Source organism: Poecilia formosa, unplaced genomic scaffold, assembly GCF_000485575.1.
Source record: "Poecilia formosa unplaced genomic scaffold, Poecilia_formosa-5.1.2 Scaffold268, whole genome shotgun sequence".
Classification (NCBI taxonomy): Eukaryota; Metazoa; Chordata; class Actinopteri; order Cyprinodontiformes; family Poeciliidae; genus Poecilia; species Poecilia formosa.
The window spans coordinates 679,146-694,597 of NW_006800207.1; the positions used below are offsets into that span (position 1 = coordinate 679,146).

Genomic DNA, 15,452 nt, shown 5'->3' on the forward strand with positions numbered 1-15,452 from the left:
TTTTATCACCTTGGTGTTCAGTTTCTTCCAAAATAGAACAGAAATGCTTGATTTTCTTCCAAAACACACTACAAAAAAAGCACTTTTGTCTCCTTGTTAGGTTTATTTTTGTTACTTATTTTGGTGGATGTAAATATATTTATGTACAGGTGTTCTGCTGTCTGTTTTGCTTTTCTAAATTAAAGAATATAAAATGAGAACTTAAGTAGAATTTTAAAAAAGGATATTTTGAAGTTTTGTGGTATTTTTTGTGGTTGGTGATCATGACTAAAAAGATGAAAAGAATAAAGTATATTCCCCCTTTTTTCTTTTTCAAATGCCACATTTTTCTGTTTATTTTTCACTAAATAATCAGTTAGCTCCATGTGAGGGAATTTGCAGTAAACTATCACCCCCGCAAAGGTAAAAAGAAAAGGCTGTAGTACGTTTTATGGAACAAAATGGAGTTATACCAAACCAAATAGAGCAGAACTTTTCCACAAAGCAAAAAAAAAAAAACCTCTCTTTTATGCTAGCTAGCAACATTAGCTAGTGAGATTAGCAACATTAGCTCTTGTCGTTTGGTGTTTTGGTAAGAGCTCTAGATTGTGTTGAAATTGGGAACTTTTTTGAAGTATAATGGGAAAGCAAGTATGTTTTTGTTTAACCATTTCACATTGGCGTTTCTGTCTTCCTCGTTTAGCATTAAAACTTCCTGTAAAAGTTTCTGTTTCTGCTAATGTCTATGTAATTTAGCCTGCAAAATCTGTTATGTGATGTAGGTCTCTCCCCAATTTGAGTCACGTTTAAGGTTTCACTTTCAAATAGAAGTTGCACACGTCCCAGTTGCCTGATTAGAAAATAATCCTAAATGTTTACAACATGAAAACAATATGGCTGACCTTTCCAGCACAAATAATTACTGTTCAGGGTCTTTAAAATGCACATTTCCAAAACAGTGAAAAATATTTCAATAATACTGTTCATACGGTTTTAAGCCTCTCTTAAAAGATGCCAAACAATTAATTGAGTTTTTCCCGGCTTCCGTACAGCACATTCTCCCGTTTTCACAATCCCTTTCTATTCATTAAGTATTTCTGGGCGTTCATGGTGTGATTTCTAAATAAGATCTAGCCTAAATCTTATGAAAGAGATATTTTAAAACTACAGTTGGCCATCTAAGTGTAGCATCTGTTAAGAAGCCGACTGCAAGCTGGCTCTCTGAGCAGAAAGCCCAACTACCAGTTTTTATCCTAAGCAGAGAGAGTAGAAAATAATATTCTGTGAAATTAGCTGTGAATATTACCAAAGTGTTTATTCCATGTTATTTTTCTCCATCACTGGGCCAAAGGTATAGCAGAAATAATAATTCTTACTTTTGTGTTTTTAATAAAAGCAACTATACACATTTTTGCTTATTTTTTATTAATACATTTCTAATTTAATTGACAGATTGTTTTGTTCTGTCTTTCCATTTAGAAGACATATGCATTTGCTTTAAATATGTTACATTTTATGTAATGAAAGTATTGTTTTTAAATTTAAAACATTTTAAAAATACAGATGTGACTACATTATATCCCCAAAGAACTACTACAACTTTTAGAGCTGAACAGCAAATTATATTGTTTATTCACATCTGTACAAAAAATGTAAAGCTTTCCAAATCTATTTAGGATAGAAAGAGCAGCATAAAGCGTGGTCGTAGCTCACCTTCTTCATGTTAGTGACTCACATCGGGCAGCGACTCATATCTGGTAATGACAGAGTCTTCACTTTCATTTTCAGATTCTGCAAACAACCATCTGCTGCAGCGTCTGCTAACTGTGTAATCTGATTTATTGTTATTGCTACGGAGTCTTTTGTTAGCAAGCAGGCATAAAAGGGAGTGAATTCTAAAAACTTTACAGCTGTAAGATAAAAAGCACATTTATCTTGTATTTGTATCGGTTTACGATTGTTTTATGTTGTAATACTGAAATTATTATATTGTAAATGATCATGACATTGTGGGATTTTCTGTTCTGTGTTATCAGACATCATAAAAAATTTTTTTAAAAATCATAAACATGTTTGTTTTTACCAAAACATGTTATTCAGGTCCAATTTCCTGTAGCGTCCTGTTTTAGTTTGTGTTTCAGTTTGAGCCACCAGATGCAGTAATTGATGTCAAGCTCCTTATTAACATGTCTAGCACACAATATGAGAAACTGCAATCTGGAGATGATACCTGGCAGGACAGCTGCTTAACAAGAATCACAGATTACAGTTTGGTACAGTTTGTACAGATGCATTTTACTTTGTGCCACAGAATATGTCATGGGAAAATCGGAGGCAGACATGACGACAAAAGCAGATGGATTCAGCAGACCCAGAAAGGCCTGTTTTAGACATTTCCGTAGCGGATAAATTTACCCGCAGCAAGTCGTTTGGCACCTTGGTGTTAAACTGAAAGCCTAAGATGACAGAGCGGGGGAAGCTGTTGGGCGGACAGGTCAGCATCAACATAACGGTGGCATTTCTCTAATTGGCACTTGTTAGAGCAAGAATGAGTCAGTGCATTGTTCATGCTTGACGTATTCTACCATAGCATCAACACGCTGCTGTAATTCAGTTATTTGAATGTTGAAGTTCTTCTTTAGACTAATGGCATTAATAGATTTCTACTATCTAAACAAGTGAGTGAATTATTGTGTTTCTGTTCCTTTTTAAAAAAAATACAATGTATTTTACGATGGTCATATTTCTCTGACTGTGGTGTGTTTTCATCGTCGGTGGAACCCGTTAGGTCAATTGCCTCAGTTTATGGACTGTTTTAAGACCTTCTAGCTTTGCCTAATATTGTACTGTTTGTTGATATGATCTTGTAATCCTTTCCAAATGTTAAAATAGCTCTGAGGTTTAAATTTTTTATTAAACATTTTGTATTTGTAATAATAGAGATGTTGGTAAAGACAAATGGGTTCTAGATAAACTCAGTGATCCAGTGTGTAATAAAGTCAAACTGAAATACAAAACTGTATTTTCTCCACCAGTTTTCATTTCTCAAAAAGAAAGAGCATCAGGAAAATAGCTTGTTGTGCTTTTTCCCATGGAGCGTGACATGACTTCTTTTTCTTTGATTAAAAGACTTTTACAAAAAGAAAGGGGCCTCTGTGTAGCAGGTTTCTGAGAGAAAAATACAGACACCAGCACTGGGTTAACAAATTGGCTGAACATGAATTAGGGGTGGACTTTATTTTTGTCTTCCTTATTCTGTGCATACCAAATGGCTTGTTCCAGTTGCACATTGGAATAATTTAACCACACTGATATTTACATAAACAGAATCCCTCTGAACTTCTTCTGAACTCTTCTGATACTGTTATTGCCCCCACGCCTCATTTCACAAATGCGTATCTTTCAGCATTTTCTGACTATGTATATAATTTTGTAGTGTACATAGTTTGATCTCATGCTAAGGATTTCTTTGGTATTTGGAAAAAAAATCAGTGTTTCAAATTTGAGACTCCACCTGTATTGCATGTTATGCACATGTGCAGCTTACAGCTACACTTCTTGTACCAATGAAGATTAGCTTTCCTTTGGAGGCAGAATGATAAACTGACATCAGTCTGACTTAGAAGTCCATAAAAATATTAGCTCCTTTCAAATTTACATTCATTTTTCCTTTTTTTTTTTTTTTGGCTACATCTTGTGTTTCAGATCTTCAAAACAAATTTTAAAATATGGAAAAGCATGAGAAAAAAAACAGCTCCCTCTTGGAAATGAGACCACATATGAACTCTATCATAATGTTTATCATTTATGCAACTTCACACATATTGTTTTTGGCAGAAGAAGCAGAAAGTGGAAGTGAACTTTATTAACTTAAATGCATTTCACAGTAAATATCAGCCCACTATGACAACATATATTTCTCTTTTCTTTTACTTTACTGTGCATATCCTTTATACATCAAAGTAGACACTTAGATCAACTTCTTCCAAATTTTCTCTATGTTAACACTGAACAGAGGAGTAGTCACTAAGGGAAGAAAAGTGATATCATGTTTGGACTGTTTGTGCGCTGAGGCTCACAAGCACTTGGGTTTTGAAGGTGGACAGAGATTCAGAGTGCACTAGTAAGTTCACATTTAGAGGGGTAAAACTACTTAAATGAATTAATTTAGTTTGGATCTTTTTTTAGTCTGGGTCTTTTTTCAATTTAACATGGCTGACTTAACACAATTCTATAAAGAAGAACCGGTGGAAATTCTTCCACGGTGATGTGAAAGAACCATTGTCAAATATTTAATAACACCAAGGATGTTTGACCAGCTGGTTTTATGCACAGTACAATGGCTGCTGGAAAAGACAAGTGTTTTGTTTCAGAAACAACTTGCTGCATTCTTGTTGGTTGTGCAGGAGGCTCCATTTCTGCTTTTCAAAGATGTACAGTTGTATAATTAAGCATCTGAGTTGGATGAGCATGGCCAGCAGCAGCTTACTTGGATTTTTTTTATTTGACAAGTTCATTCTGAAAAGAGCTTGAAATAGGCAGAACCAAGCAGACTAAAATCTCATATATCCAAGAGTGATTTTGTGCAAAAAAAACGTAATGAACATGTTTTGTTTAGTCCATTCACCTGTCCTAACCTGTTCAAGGAAGCGTAATATGTCACCTTTACAGCTTCCATTGCACAGCCACTATATTTGGAAAAAGTGAGCAAGCATTATTCTTCTCAAAGCAAATCTATGTGAATGGATAGAAGAAATTCACTGCTACTGTCCTTCAGTTTTTCAAACATGATCCTGTTTCTCTTCTGTCAAGCTAAGAGTTTTGTCTTTATAGTGAGTCTGTAAATGATTTGGTAGCCATCATCCCAGCCATAAAGCTGATTCTCCTCAGGGTTGTACTTCAGACTGGCATGAGCTCCGTACCTCCTGGGGAAGTAAAGCAGAGGAGCCTCTTCAGTTAGCATCATGTCATTCACGTCAAACACACACTGAACTCGAGATCGGCTGGCCATGCGGGTGTTGTAAACGACATAGACTGTCCCACACACTACAAAAGCCGCCTCTGCGTTCCCCCGTGGGCACTGGGTGTCCCAGATTTGTTCTATGTCAAGCGTGGAAGTGTCCATCTTAGCGAGGCTAATGTTTGGTTCACTGTCAGTGGGGGTGAAAAGGAGCCACAAGCCCTCATCGTCGACTGCAAGGTCTGCAACAGTCTCAGGATTAAGAGTGTAAAGACTGGCATGCCTCTCCATAGGGAACATAGCAGTGTCTGTCACTGAACCACTCATCAGGTCAAATTTAACCACCTGCACATCTGCATCAGTTTCCTGATTTATGTAATACAAATAGCCATTATAAACGGCACTTCCAGGACCCGTCCACTTAGAGGGAAGGTGGATCATCCTGCTCCCAGCCACTCCTAGAGATGTGGAAAAGTCACGGACGGATTTGAACTCGTAGACTGTGTCTCCTGATGTGCCATTGAAGACGTAAAGCTTGGAGGACTTGGGATCTCTGGTCCACATTCCTTTGGGGCTTCCTATTCTCTTCAGGATCTTCACAGATCTGATGCCAGAGATGATTTCCACACAGTCTGAAGGCGAAAAAAACAAACAAACAAACAAACAAACAAACAAGCAGCCACAAAGAAGAGGATTAGGATTTTGCTTTAACAGGAACATACAAAAAAATCGAGCGTGTGTTTATTCATATTCATCTTGCTTACACCACTTGTAATGAGATTATGGGATGAAAGGAGCCGCTGGCTGCACAGCTGCGATGTTGCAAAGGTTGGGCACTTCAGCCGCTAGGCAGATAGACTTTATCACCCCACCTGGTTTTTACTGATACAGTGTTATCATAAAACAAGTATAGCAGTCTATGTCATGTGGCATTAAAAACCTAAAATTGCTGAAGTTGCTGTGAAGGAAGAGGTAACTGCATAAACTGAAAACAGGAGGAAAAGGAAAAAGGCACCAATGCAGATATTTAACAAATCTAGAACTATAAAAGAATGGTAACTAATCAGGCATTCTTGGAAACTTTGTTTACAACAAAAAACATTATATTGTAAAATGAGTAAGAAATTATTAAGTTATATCTATTTTAAAAAGACTATTCAAAGCAGAAATAATTGTGACACTTGTGATAAATGCAGTCATGATACTTCAACAAAAATGGATTTGCATTAAGGATTTTTACACATCTTTACCAGATGTACCAGTAGGCATGGCCAACAGATTATGTTCACATTATAATAAAGAATGAATTCAGACTCCAGCTGTCTGTCTGGATGAGGAGAAGTGCCGTTTCTCAATAGGAAATGTGGGTTTCCAGCCTACAGCCACTGATATCTTGGCTCTAGTTCTCAAAACTGGGTCAAGTTCAAAGTCTGGGCAAAATTAGATACAAACTCATCATGAGATGAAGCTTGAGCACAGCTAATAGACAGCTGAAAGATGCTGTCTGTAAAAGAAAATATAACACAATTCTTTCTCTGAACCACACAAAAGAAAAGAAAATTCCCAGCAGTCGTCACCGACCGTCACCCATCCTCTCCCTTTTTTGTCCCGGAGCCACATCAGGATTAAGTTTCCAGATCTGAACTGGCTCTTCTATGGGGAAAAGATTGTTCCGGATCACTTCACAGACATTCACAATGGGTCTCTATGTACAGAGCTCATTTCTGTGAGCATGAGCATGGATAGCAGCGCCACTGACCTCAGGGCAGTTTTCTGTCCTTCTGCAGCCACTGACAGCAAATAAAAAGTAATAGAGAGGGGTTTCTCATTCCTGGACCATCTTTGGCTTCAGTCTTTAACAAACATGAAATGAAATGTCAGCGTTATATTTATGAAGGGATGCTTGGTAATATTTCCGCATAATCCTTTCATTATGTCTTATTGATTTTGCTATTAACTCAGTTGGTGTATTAAAACAATCAATATTTCTTCATTTGCTTTGTGATAAAAATAAAACATAAAATAAAAAAGTAATTTAATTATTCATTTAGCACACATTAAGGTAAAAAAAATTATAGGTTTTTGAAGAAATACAATGCTTTGAAAAAATATTCATACTGCTTAAACCTTTCAACATTTTTATTAAATTAAAATCATAAACTTTAATGTGTTTCATTGGGATTTTTCATGACAAACCAAGAACAATAAATCTATCCATACGTTCAAAGTTATTATATTTGTTTCTTTATTATCCACATTGCATTTTAGTGGAGTTTTAATATCAGTAGTTTTGATTTGCAGTCGTTGCTGTGCTGTGCCATTTTTGGCCAGGTCTCTCCTGAAACAGAGATTTTGAGATATTCCTGGTTAAATACGGGTTACACATATGCAGACGTTAGTCAGTGAAAATCCAAACTTCAATCCAACTCAAAGTCTGTGACCTGAGAATTCCTATGTACTTTCCATCCAATCTTACTGAACATTGTTACAAAGAAAATGGAGCAATATCTTTTATCTCTAGCAATGTGAAGCTGGATTTGCAGTTGAAACTGCTGCAAAAGGTGTTTCTAGGATAAACATGCCCTCCACACTTTTCAGGATAATATTTGTTGAACCATTTATCATTTTCCTTCACTTCACAAATATGTACTGTTTTATGTTAGTCTATCATAAAGTCCCAATAGAATTGAGTAAAGCTTCTGAATGACAAAATATGGAAAAGTTCAAGAGGTAAAAATGCTTTTACATATATATTCCTAGAAATTCAAAGCCCCTCTCTCAACCTTCTTCATGATGATTTAAACAAGCTTTAATTCCTTGCACAACCTGAGTGAAAACCTTTTTGTAGCAGCTGTGTAGCAGCACATCTTTGGATGTGAGGATTATGATGATGAATGCCTTCCTCAAACAGGAGAGTATTTGTGCAGAAATGAATGACTTGCCTATGACCACATTTTGGCTGGGAAACATGACTCCACACAGACTCAGAAGCACTTGTTATGGTGCTGTGTTTGTCTCCCTGTTTTCCAAAGACATAACTTTTCCAAGACAACAACCTTGTAAAATGTTTGATGTGTTGCCTGTGGGATGTGTAATGTGGGTAATACAGAGCACAACTCCTATTTAACTTATGGGTTTTGACTCTTCTAGGCTTCTTGCCGTGAATACATTTGAAAGATTGAATATCTCTAGAGGTTGTTTGGCTGAAGTATGAGCATACTTCTTCAAACTCACCAGAGACTCTGGACTGCAGCTCCTCCCAGTCTTCCTCCTCAACCTCATCTCTCTCCTGCAGACCCCAGGCCTCCTGCTCCAACACTTTTTCAGCGTTGTTCGCACAAGCCCGTGGAGAATTCTGGGTCTCCACGTAGTCCATTTCTGTCTCCACAAGGTCCACTCGAGCAGAAGCTCCTTTCAGGTCTTTGAACATCATGCTGTGGTCATTTTTTATCCCTGTCATGGCCTCTGATGTGAGCTTTTTAAAATCCAGCATCTCTGTGCGGTATTGATGGGCTTGTTCATGCCACAGCTGCATGCGGTCCTGTGAGTAAGGAGGAGAGCAACGTAAATGTTAGACTGCGCAGCAGGGGAAGGTTTCTCTTTTGTGTTCAGGTATGCCAATCTGACTGTCTATATTAGACACTGCAAAAACATAAAATCAAACCAAGTATTTTTAGTCTAGTTTCTAGTGCAAATATCTTAGTACACTTGAAATAAGACAAAACTAATTCACAAGTAACTTTTCAGCAAGACATAGGGTCATTTTTTAAGTGAAGAATTCCTTAATACTGATGAAAAAGTTCTAGTTTTTCTAGTTTTATAACATGGGAAAAATGTCTTGTTATAAGTTAAGGGGTCAGTATTGTGTATTTTCTAGGCACATAGCACCATTTTACAGCACTATCTAGTGAGTGTTATCTTCAGTTGTTATAAAAATGCTACATGTAAATAATATTACTTAAAAGAAATTTGACTTTGCAAACTAACGCCTTGAAATTGGGCCTCTGTCTCTTTAAAAACCTCCTGCTCTTTCTGAAACCCCACCTTCAGGAAGCCATCACAACATCGCTCTTCTTTTAACCATTTAACAACATTTCTACCAACAATGCTCTGAGAAGTAGCCTGGATAAAAAGCTCAGCAGGTGTACAGTTCCGCTAGGTGTTGCTAATTGCTGCTGGCTAGTCTGAAGGAGCTGAGTGGGAGAGTTGCAGGGGAGGGCTGCTCTGTGAGGCAGAAGCTTGGGTTCTGTAGTTCAGAGATGGAGTTGAGACTCAAAGACAGAGCTAAGTCTGTCCAATCATTTTGCACAGCTGAATGGTTGCCATGGAGATTAAAGAATTTCTCAAACATGCATAAAAGAAGCAAGGCAACACAAAGTTGATTTTACATAATACTGTCCCTTTAAATAATCTGCCAACAGCACTAATACTTTATCATTAATATTAAGGAATTATATTATTGAAATTTTACTTGTAAGTTACTTGTGTCTTATTTCAAGTACTAGGGTATTAGAACAAAAACACTTGGTAGGTTTTTCTGTTTATGTAGTGAGGAGTCTGCAATCTGCAACCTCTAATAACTGGCTGAAAATGACATATGTTTTAAAAACACACATAATTAAAAATATGATTTTTTTAATTGAAAAGTGTGTTTATATTTCCTCCAAATATTAACACACTGCAGAAGGAAGTATCCATCCTCATTTTACAAAAGATTGATGTCTGTCTTTATTCTAAAGGCTGTCAATAAAAAATAAAATAGTGGTTCCTTAAAAATTACAACAAATTTTCTGTGGTAGATTAACAGTTGGCTTTTTTTTTGAGAATGTTATACAACATATGTGGCTGTAGTGAAGCTTTATTTACCTTTATTTACTTAACTCTGGATTTTAAAGATTGCAGATCCCAGGTTTAAACACTTGTTGCACATTCATAACAGAAAAAGGACAGTTTCTCTTCAACTTTTCTTTATACCACATCAAAAAAGACATTTAATCACTCATAGCCACTGCTGGCTGCATTGCATCATATGGCACAGGTTATCTTTGTAGTTTCTCCTACTTAAGGCAGTAAATATTTGGATGGACAACCTGTACTAATTTTACAATCTGATATATTTTAACATCTGTCAAAGTTTTCTAATCTTCCAGAGGGGAAGTGAATCATTACAATATATTTTACGATCCACCACGTTTTTCAAAGAACATCTGTATCACTTAGAGACTGAGACAAAATTACCAGAGTGATTTTAGCCCAGAGGTCTCAACCTGCAGCTTTGGCCCTGCCATTGTGACTCTTACAAAGCCAAAAAGGAAATGGTTTTGATTAAGAATGCAAAAGGAAATTGTCATTTTATGAGTTTTTCCATAAGTTCTTCTTCAAAATCTGCTTTTAATGGCTACAACAGGCTTGAAAAAGCAACTGGCTTTAAACTATGCTACTTATCTGTTTTCATTTTCCATATTTGTTGTAAAGGCTCAGCTCATTCTACAAAATTGTTTAATTTTATAATAGAGGATTCATTTTGTTCTAAAATCTAAAAAATATTAAGTTTACTTTTAGCTTTCATAATAAAACACTTTATTGCATTCCTTTTCGCAGCTCTAGGTGAGATTTATTTTATGTCTCTGTGAATGGAAACGGCTGCTGACCCCTGTTCCAGCCTGACACAGTTATGATGTTAACCTTTTGAGTGGTGAGACCTCATGCATCAGAGGTTTAAATGGCTGCAGCTGCTCAACTTGATCGATGTGTACTCTGTGTTGTGGATTCAGTGCAGAAATAAAGCAGAAAGAGTGTGCAAAAGTGCAAATAAAATAAAATAAAAATTTTAGCAGATTGCATTCCTTTGTGTATTAAATCTCCCTTCAAGTGTTTTAGGGACCTTAGCATTCACCTGAAATGCTAAGGCCCTTTTCTCACTCTTCATCTCGCTTCCTAAAATAAATCTCCCAGGGTTGGAAGTTTCTGTTTCAATCCACCAAAACATCATCACCGTCTCAAATGCAATACCGTGATGTGGTTCCTCACACTGACACAATGAGAGTGAAAAGTAAGTAATTCAGAGGAAGACGTAATAACTGCAATCTCTGTCATTTTTTTGCTTTTCCTCAGGCTTCATTTTCCACCGTAGCTCGCTGTCGGCCTGCTGTCGACTGGAAGGGAAAGCGCATTTAAAGCTTGCTGATGAACTGTTTTATACAAAAGTAGGAGACAGCAGATAGTCGCTGAAAGTATTTTAAAAGAAAAACGCCGGGAGCTTAACTGTTGTACATAGATAATGTATTTTTGCATCACAACCAAATGTGCCAGTGTTCATTTGAAGAGTAATTTAAAAGATAAGCAGAATATATAAACCTCTATAAATGCATGTGCCGGTTTGCAGAAGTGTTTTGGACATTTCAATCATAAACTTTAATGTATTTCATTGTGAATTTATGAAATAGATGTTAAGTGTGGTAATGCATTGACATGGGTTCTACTTTACTCTGAAACCCTCTTTGGGAACATTCAGCAAAATGTGCAATGAAATGGATTAAAACAAAGTGTATTCATGAGTTAGAATAACACAAAGTCTTGACTTACATTCACAGAGGCTTTCCATTCAATCTGAGTGACTTTCAGCTATTTTGTAAAGAAGAACGGGGGAAAAAAAATCTGTTTCTAAATGGACAAAGCTGGTAAAGATGCATCCAGAAAAACATAAAACAGCTGCACACATGGTGGAGCCGGTGGTAGTGCAATATTCTTGCTGCAAGAAGGTCCTGGGTTTGAATCCTAGCCAAATGTTTTTCTGCATAGACTTTTTATGTGCATGGATGGGATCTATCTGGGGACTCCAGATGGATGGATGGACGTGCAACTGACATTGCAGTGTAAAGTGTAAACCTGCATTCCAAATTCACACCATCTTACAGTTTTTTGCTACTTTTTCTTGGTCATTAACTTAAAATTGGAATGAAATATATTGAACAATGTGCTGTGACAAAAAGGGGAAAAGTCCAAATGGTATGAATACTTTTGCATTGTACATGCCCCAATCAAATCTAATGCATCAATGCTGCTTTTTAAATGTGAGGTTTTTGCGAGTTGTTTGGATTCAGACAATGAACCTGTCTCTGCTCACAACAGCCAGACTTGGATATTCATACTTCAGATTTTGGCTAGCCACACAAACCCCACAACACTTGACTGGCATTCCCAGAGGCTTTCTCAAAGTACAACAGCCGATGGGTTGTAAGAGTGGCTGACATATAATCCTCTTGTGTTTCATATCACACTCGGCGCACGCCAAGTCTTCCTTCACACAAACTGAGCCTTCTCTTATTTCTGACATACTGCTGCATGTAACCTCACTTTTAAACTCTTTGCAATCGGATCCTCACCCCGAGGCTGCTCATCGTTGCAGTGCTTCATTTTACCTTGGCAGAGCAGACTCTATTAGACTGCCGGCATGTTTGATGCAACACCAGCAAAGGTCGAGATTGTACTCATTAATATTGTGTCATTGTCTTAGACGTGGAAGATGTTGTAATACTGCCGGACAGAAGCTGCTTGTTGCATGAGAAGGAGAGCTCTGCATGCATGAACTGTTATTTCTCCCAAAGCCTCCAGGGAAGTTGATGAGCCTGCCAGAGATTGCGTTAATTAGTTTGCATGAGTTAGGACATTAAACTCGAACAAAAGGAGGAGGAGAGGGTTATCAACTGGTGTCTCTAATTTTTAATGACGGCAGAGAAATCTGTGCTGCCACTTAAAGAGAGTCATTTGTCAAAAGTCATTTTAAAAGGGGGCTTGTTTCTTACCTCAATGGCCAACAATCTGTTCTCCAGATAATCCATCAGTGCCTGGTAGTAATTCTGGGCTCCAATTAAAGTCCAGGCACAGGAAACGAGGAGGACGAACAGCGGCTTCATTGTGAGCCGATCAGCGGGACATCTGAGTTTCTTTGTTTTCACAGATTGAAGAGGACTCCTCAGGTTTCTCTCTCTGCCTTGTTCCCCTGCTAAACAGTCTGTACTGGTCACACAATGTCTAAACACAATGTGCCATAACAGAAGAACTGTGCAAAAAGGTGAGAATGACAGAGAAAGTAGGAGGCCACTCTGAGGGTTTCCGATTCTTTGACCGCTCTGACTTTGCTGGAATGTTTTCACAAACTCTCAGGGAGGAGCTTTGTGCCTCTCAGCCTGCTCTTTCCTTAGGAAAATGGACTCACTTTGTGCATATGGGCTCGCTTCATGTGGTGCTGGTACTGTTTCAGGTGTACAAATTGGCTTGAGCACGCAGAAAATATGTACGACACATACAGCTCATTCTTTCACTTGGTTTATCTTAAATGCCATATATTCTTGATACATTTCACAAACTCTCAGGGAGGAGTTTTTCCATTTTTTTTCTAAACTGACATGTCATTTTCAAGTTAAATTTTATTTGTCATATTGTGACAAATACGGCTGACAAAAACTTTGCTCCATCAAGTCACTTTATGACAATAGCACAGCATAAACATTACCAGGACTTTGCAATAACCCTCCTACAAAGAACCCTGTTATTCTGATGCAAACAGTTACCTTTCCTTGTTATTGCATTGTCAACATTGAACATTAGGTTTCAGAAAGATTGTAGGGAAGAGAATTTAAGGGCAGAAATCATCATAGTTTATACAGAAAACTGGAATATTATAAAAAATATATATAACTTAAAAACATCAGAATCTTTATTTCTATTGTTGTTTTAAGGCAGATAAATAATAAAAAAAATTAGCACAAAAAGAACCTTTAGAGAAATATCTCTGTAAAATAGAAAGAGATGGATGAGGACACGATTGGGTGCTTTTTCTTATAAACAAAAAAAAGTGTGTTTTGATTTTAAAAAATTTAAGCAAAAAAGTGTTGAAACTAATGTGTGGCTGCTTACTGGAAACTGGAAAGATGGACTGTCCATTCTTAGTATCACACAATGCTCATCATTTTGATGACTGGTAACTCTAGAAGAGTCAGTGGCCACACCATCAGGTTCATCCCAGGTGTTGTTTGTGAACATAACGTTAAATAAATAGTAGAAATTACAACTTGAATTTTACCTGAATTTACTTTTTTTTATTACAATTTTTGTCACAAGTGATCATTTACAACTGTACTAATTTAGAAGCATGCTGAAGTTTTTACAGAAAGCTTTTAAATCTCTGGGTGGGGTGCTGGTCTGTTATGTTCCAAACAAAGTCGTCCTTCCCATTAAACAAATTGCCTGTGTTCTTGGCTCACTTTTATTTTGGTTTAACTCTCTTTTTACATTATTTATTAGCTTTCAATATAGGTGTAATAAGCTACACACCTACAATCAGAAAAAGTAACTCAAATTATGATCATGACTCATGCACCCAAACGCATGAATTAGACATTACTGAATGTATCATATTGTTAAATGCGTCCTGTTTGGATGTTCTTCATGGTTCTCCTTGGAACAACAAAGTTGTATCTCACTAATGTAAGTACTTTATGGCCAGTATGTGAAGCCTGGAGATGGAGAGGCTGCAGGGACGCAAGTTGTGCTTCTAGCTGGCTTGATGAATATTCAGCTCCACTGAGGCTGCAGATGTTAGATGCTGAATTTAGCATCAACTGCATGAAACAGGAAAGCAACCCAGAATGTTGCTCTCAATAAAGCTCTTAGTGATCATGTGCATCATGTGCAGCACTCTCTTTGGTTTTGTAAAAAACTCTATAGTAAATATATGTGTAAAAGGTCTTAGAATAAATTGCATTTTAATGCAATCACAAACTGAAAAATTGAAGTTGAATAAATTCATGCATTAGGGGAAAAAAGCTGGGCTTTTTTCTGTTGAAATTACTGGTTCTTTATTTAAAAAATGATGCTAATCTAGCTGAAGCATGTTTCTGATTTATACTTTAATTTTAGAGGCTGATTCAAGCTTAATTAAAAAAAATACTTTAATTAGACTATTTAGGGACTTTAAGTATTTCATAACCTTCTATTTCCATGGGGTATAAATATGAAATGACACACAGGCAGTTGGCGGCTCTTCATTATTGTCAAGATAAGAAATCAGCCAGATCAAGTATGGCAAATGAATTGATACTTATAAATAAGGAAATGTCTGCATATTGATACAGAGGACTCCTGGTATTAACGAGGATTGGGAAACACAATCATCTGTGAGTAGCTGAAATACTTAAGATCCCTCTGAATGTTTATAACTGCAGATTTTATTAGTTCAAAAACAAATTATGCTTCAATATGCATGAATAGGCAGAGTCTCAGCACTATAACTGAAACTAACTTCCAACGCCAACACCATGAAGCATTACACCAAAGTATTTAATGTTCCCAAGCTGGATCATCTATAATATGTGAGTAATCTCTCCAGAAAATTAGCAAATTGTCAGATCTTTTTGTGGATTTTTCCGTTCCACAGAAAAACCCACAAATTGGTGAATCGTGAAATAAAGAACCGCAAGTAGGTGGACTTGTTTAATCTTGCCAATACCTA

The 15,452-nt window shown here is 36.9% G+C and overlaps 1 protein-coding gene across 1 annotated transcript; it reads right to left on the minus strand.

Annotated features, from left to right (window-relative positions):
* Positions 1-2,039: 2,039 nt before the first annotated feature.
* On the minus strand, positions 2,040-13,068 carry LOC103150979 (olfactomedin-like protein 3B). Its single transcript, XM_007570772.2, has 3 exons — positions 12,745-13,068; positions 8,174-8,480; positions 2,040-5,571 (listed from the first exon to the last, which is right to left on the minus strand). The coding sequence occupies exons 1-3, from the start codon at positions 12,853-12,855 to the stop codon at positions 4,787-4,789; spliced, it is 1,203 nt and encodes a 400-aa protein (XP_007570834.1). The 5' UTR covers positions 12,856-13,068; the 3' UTR covers positions 2,040-4,786.
* Between the last annotated feature and the right edge of the window lie 2,384 nt (positions 13,069-15,452).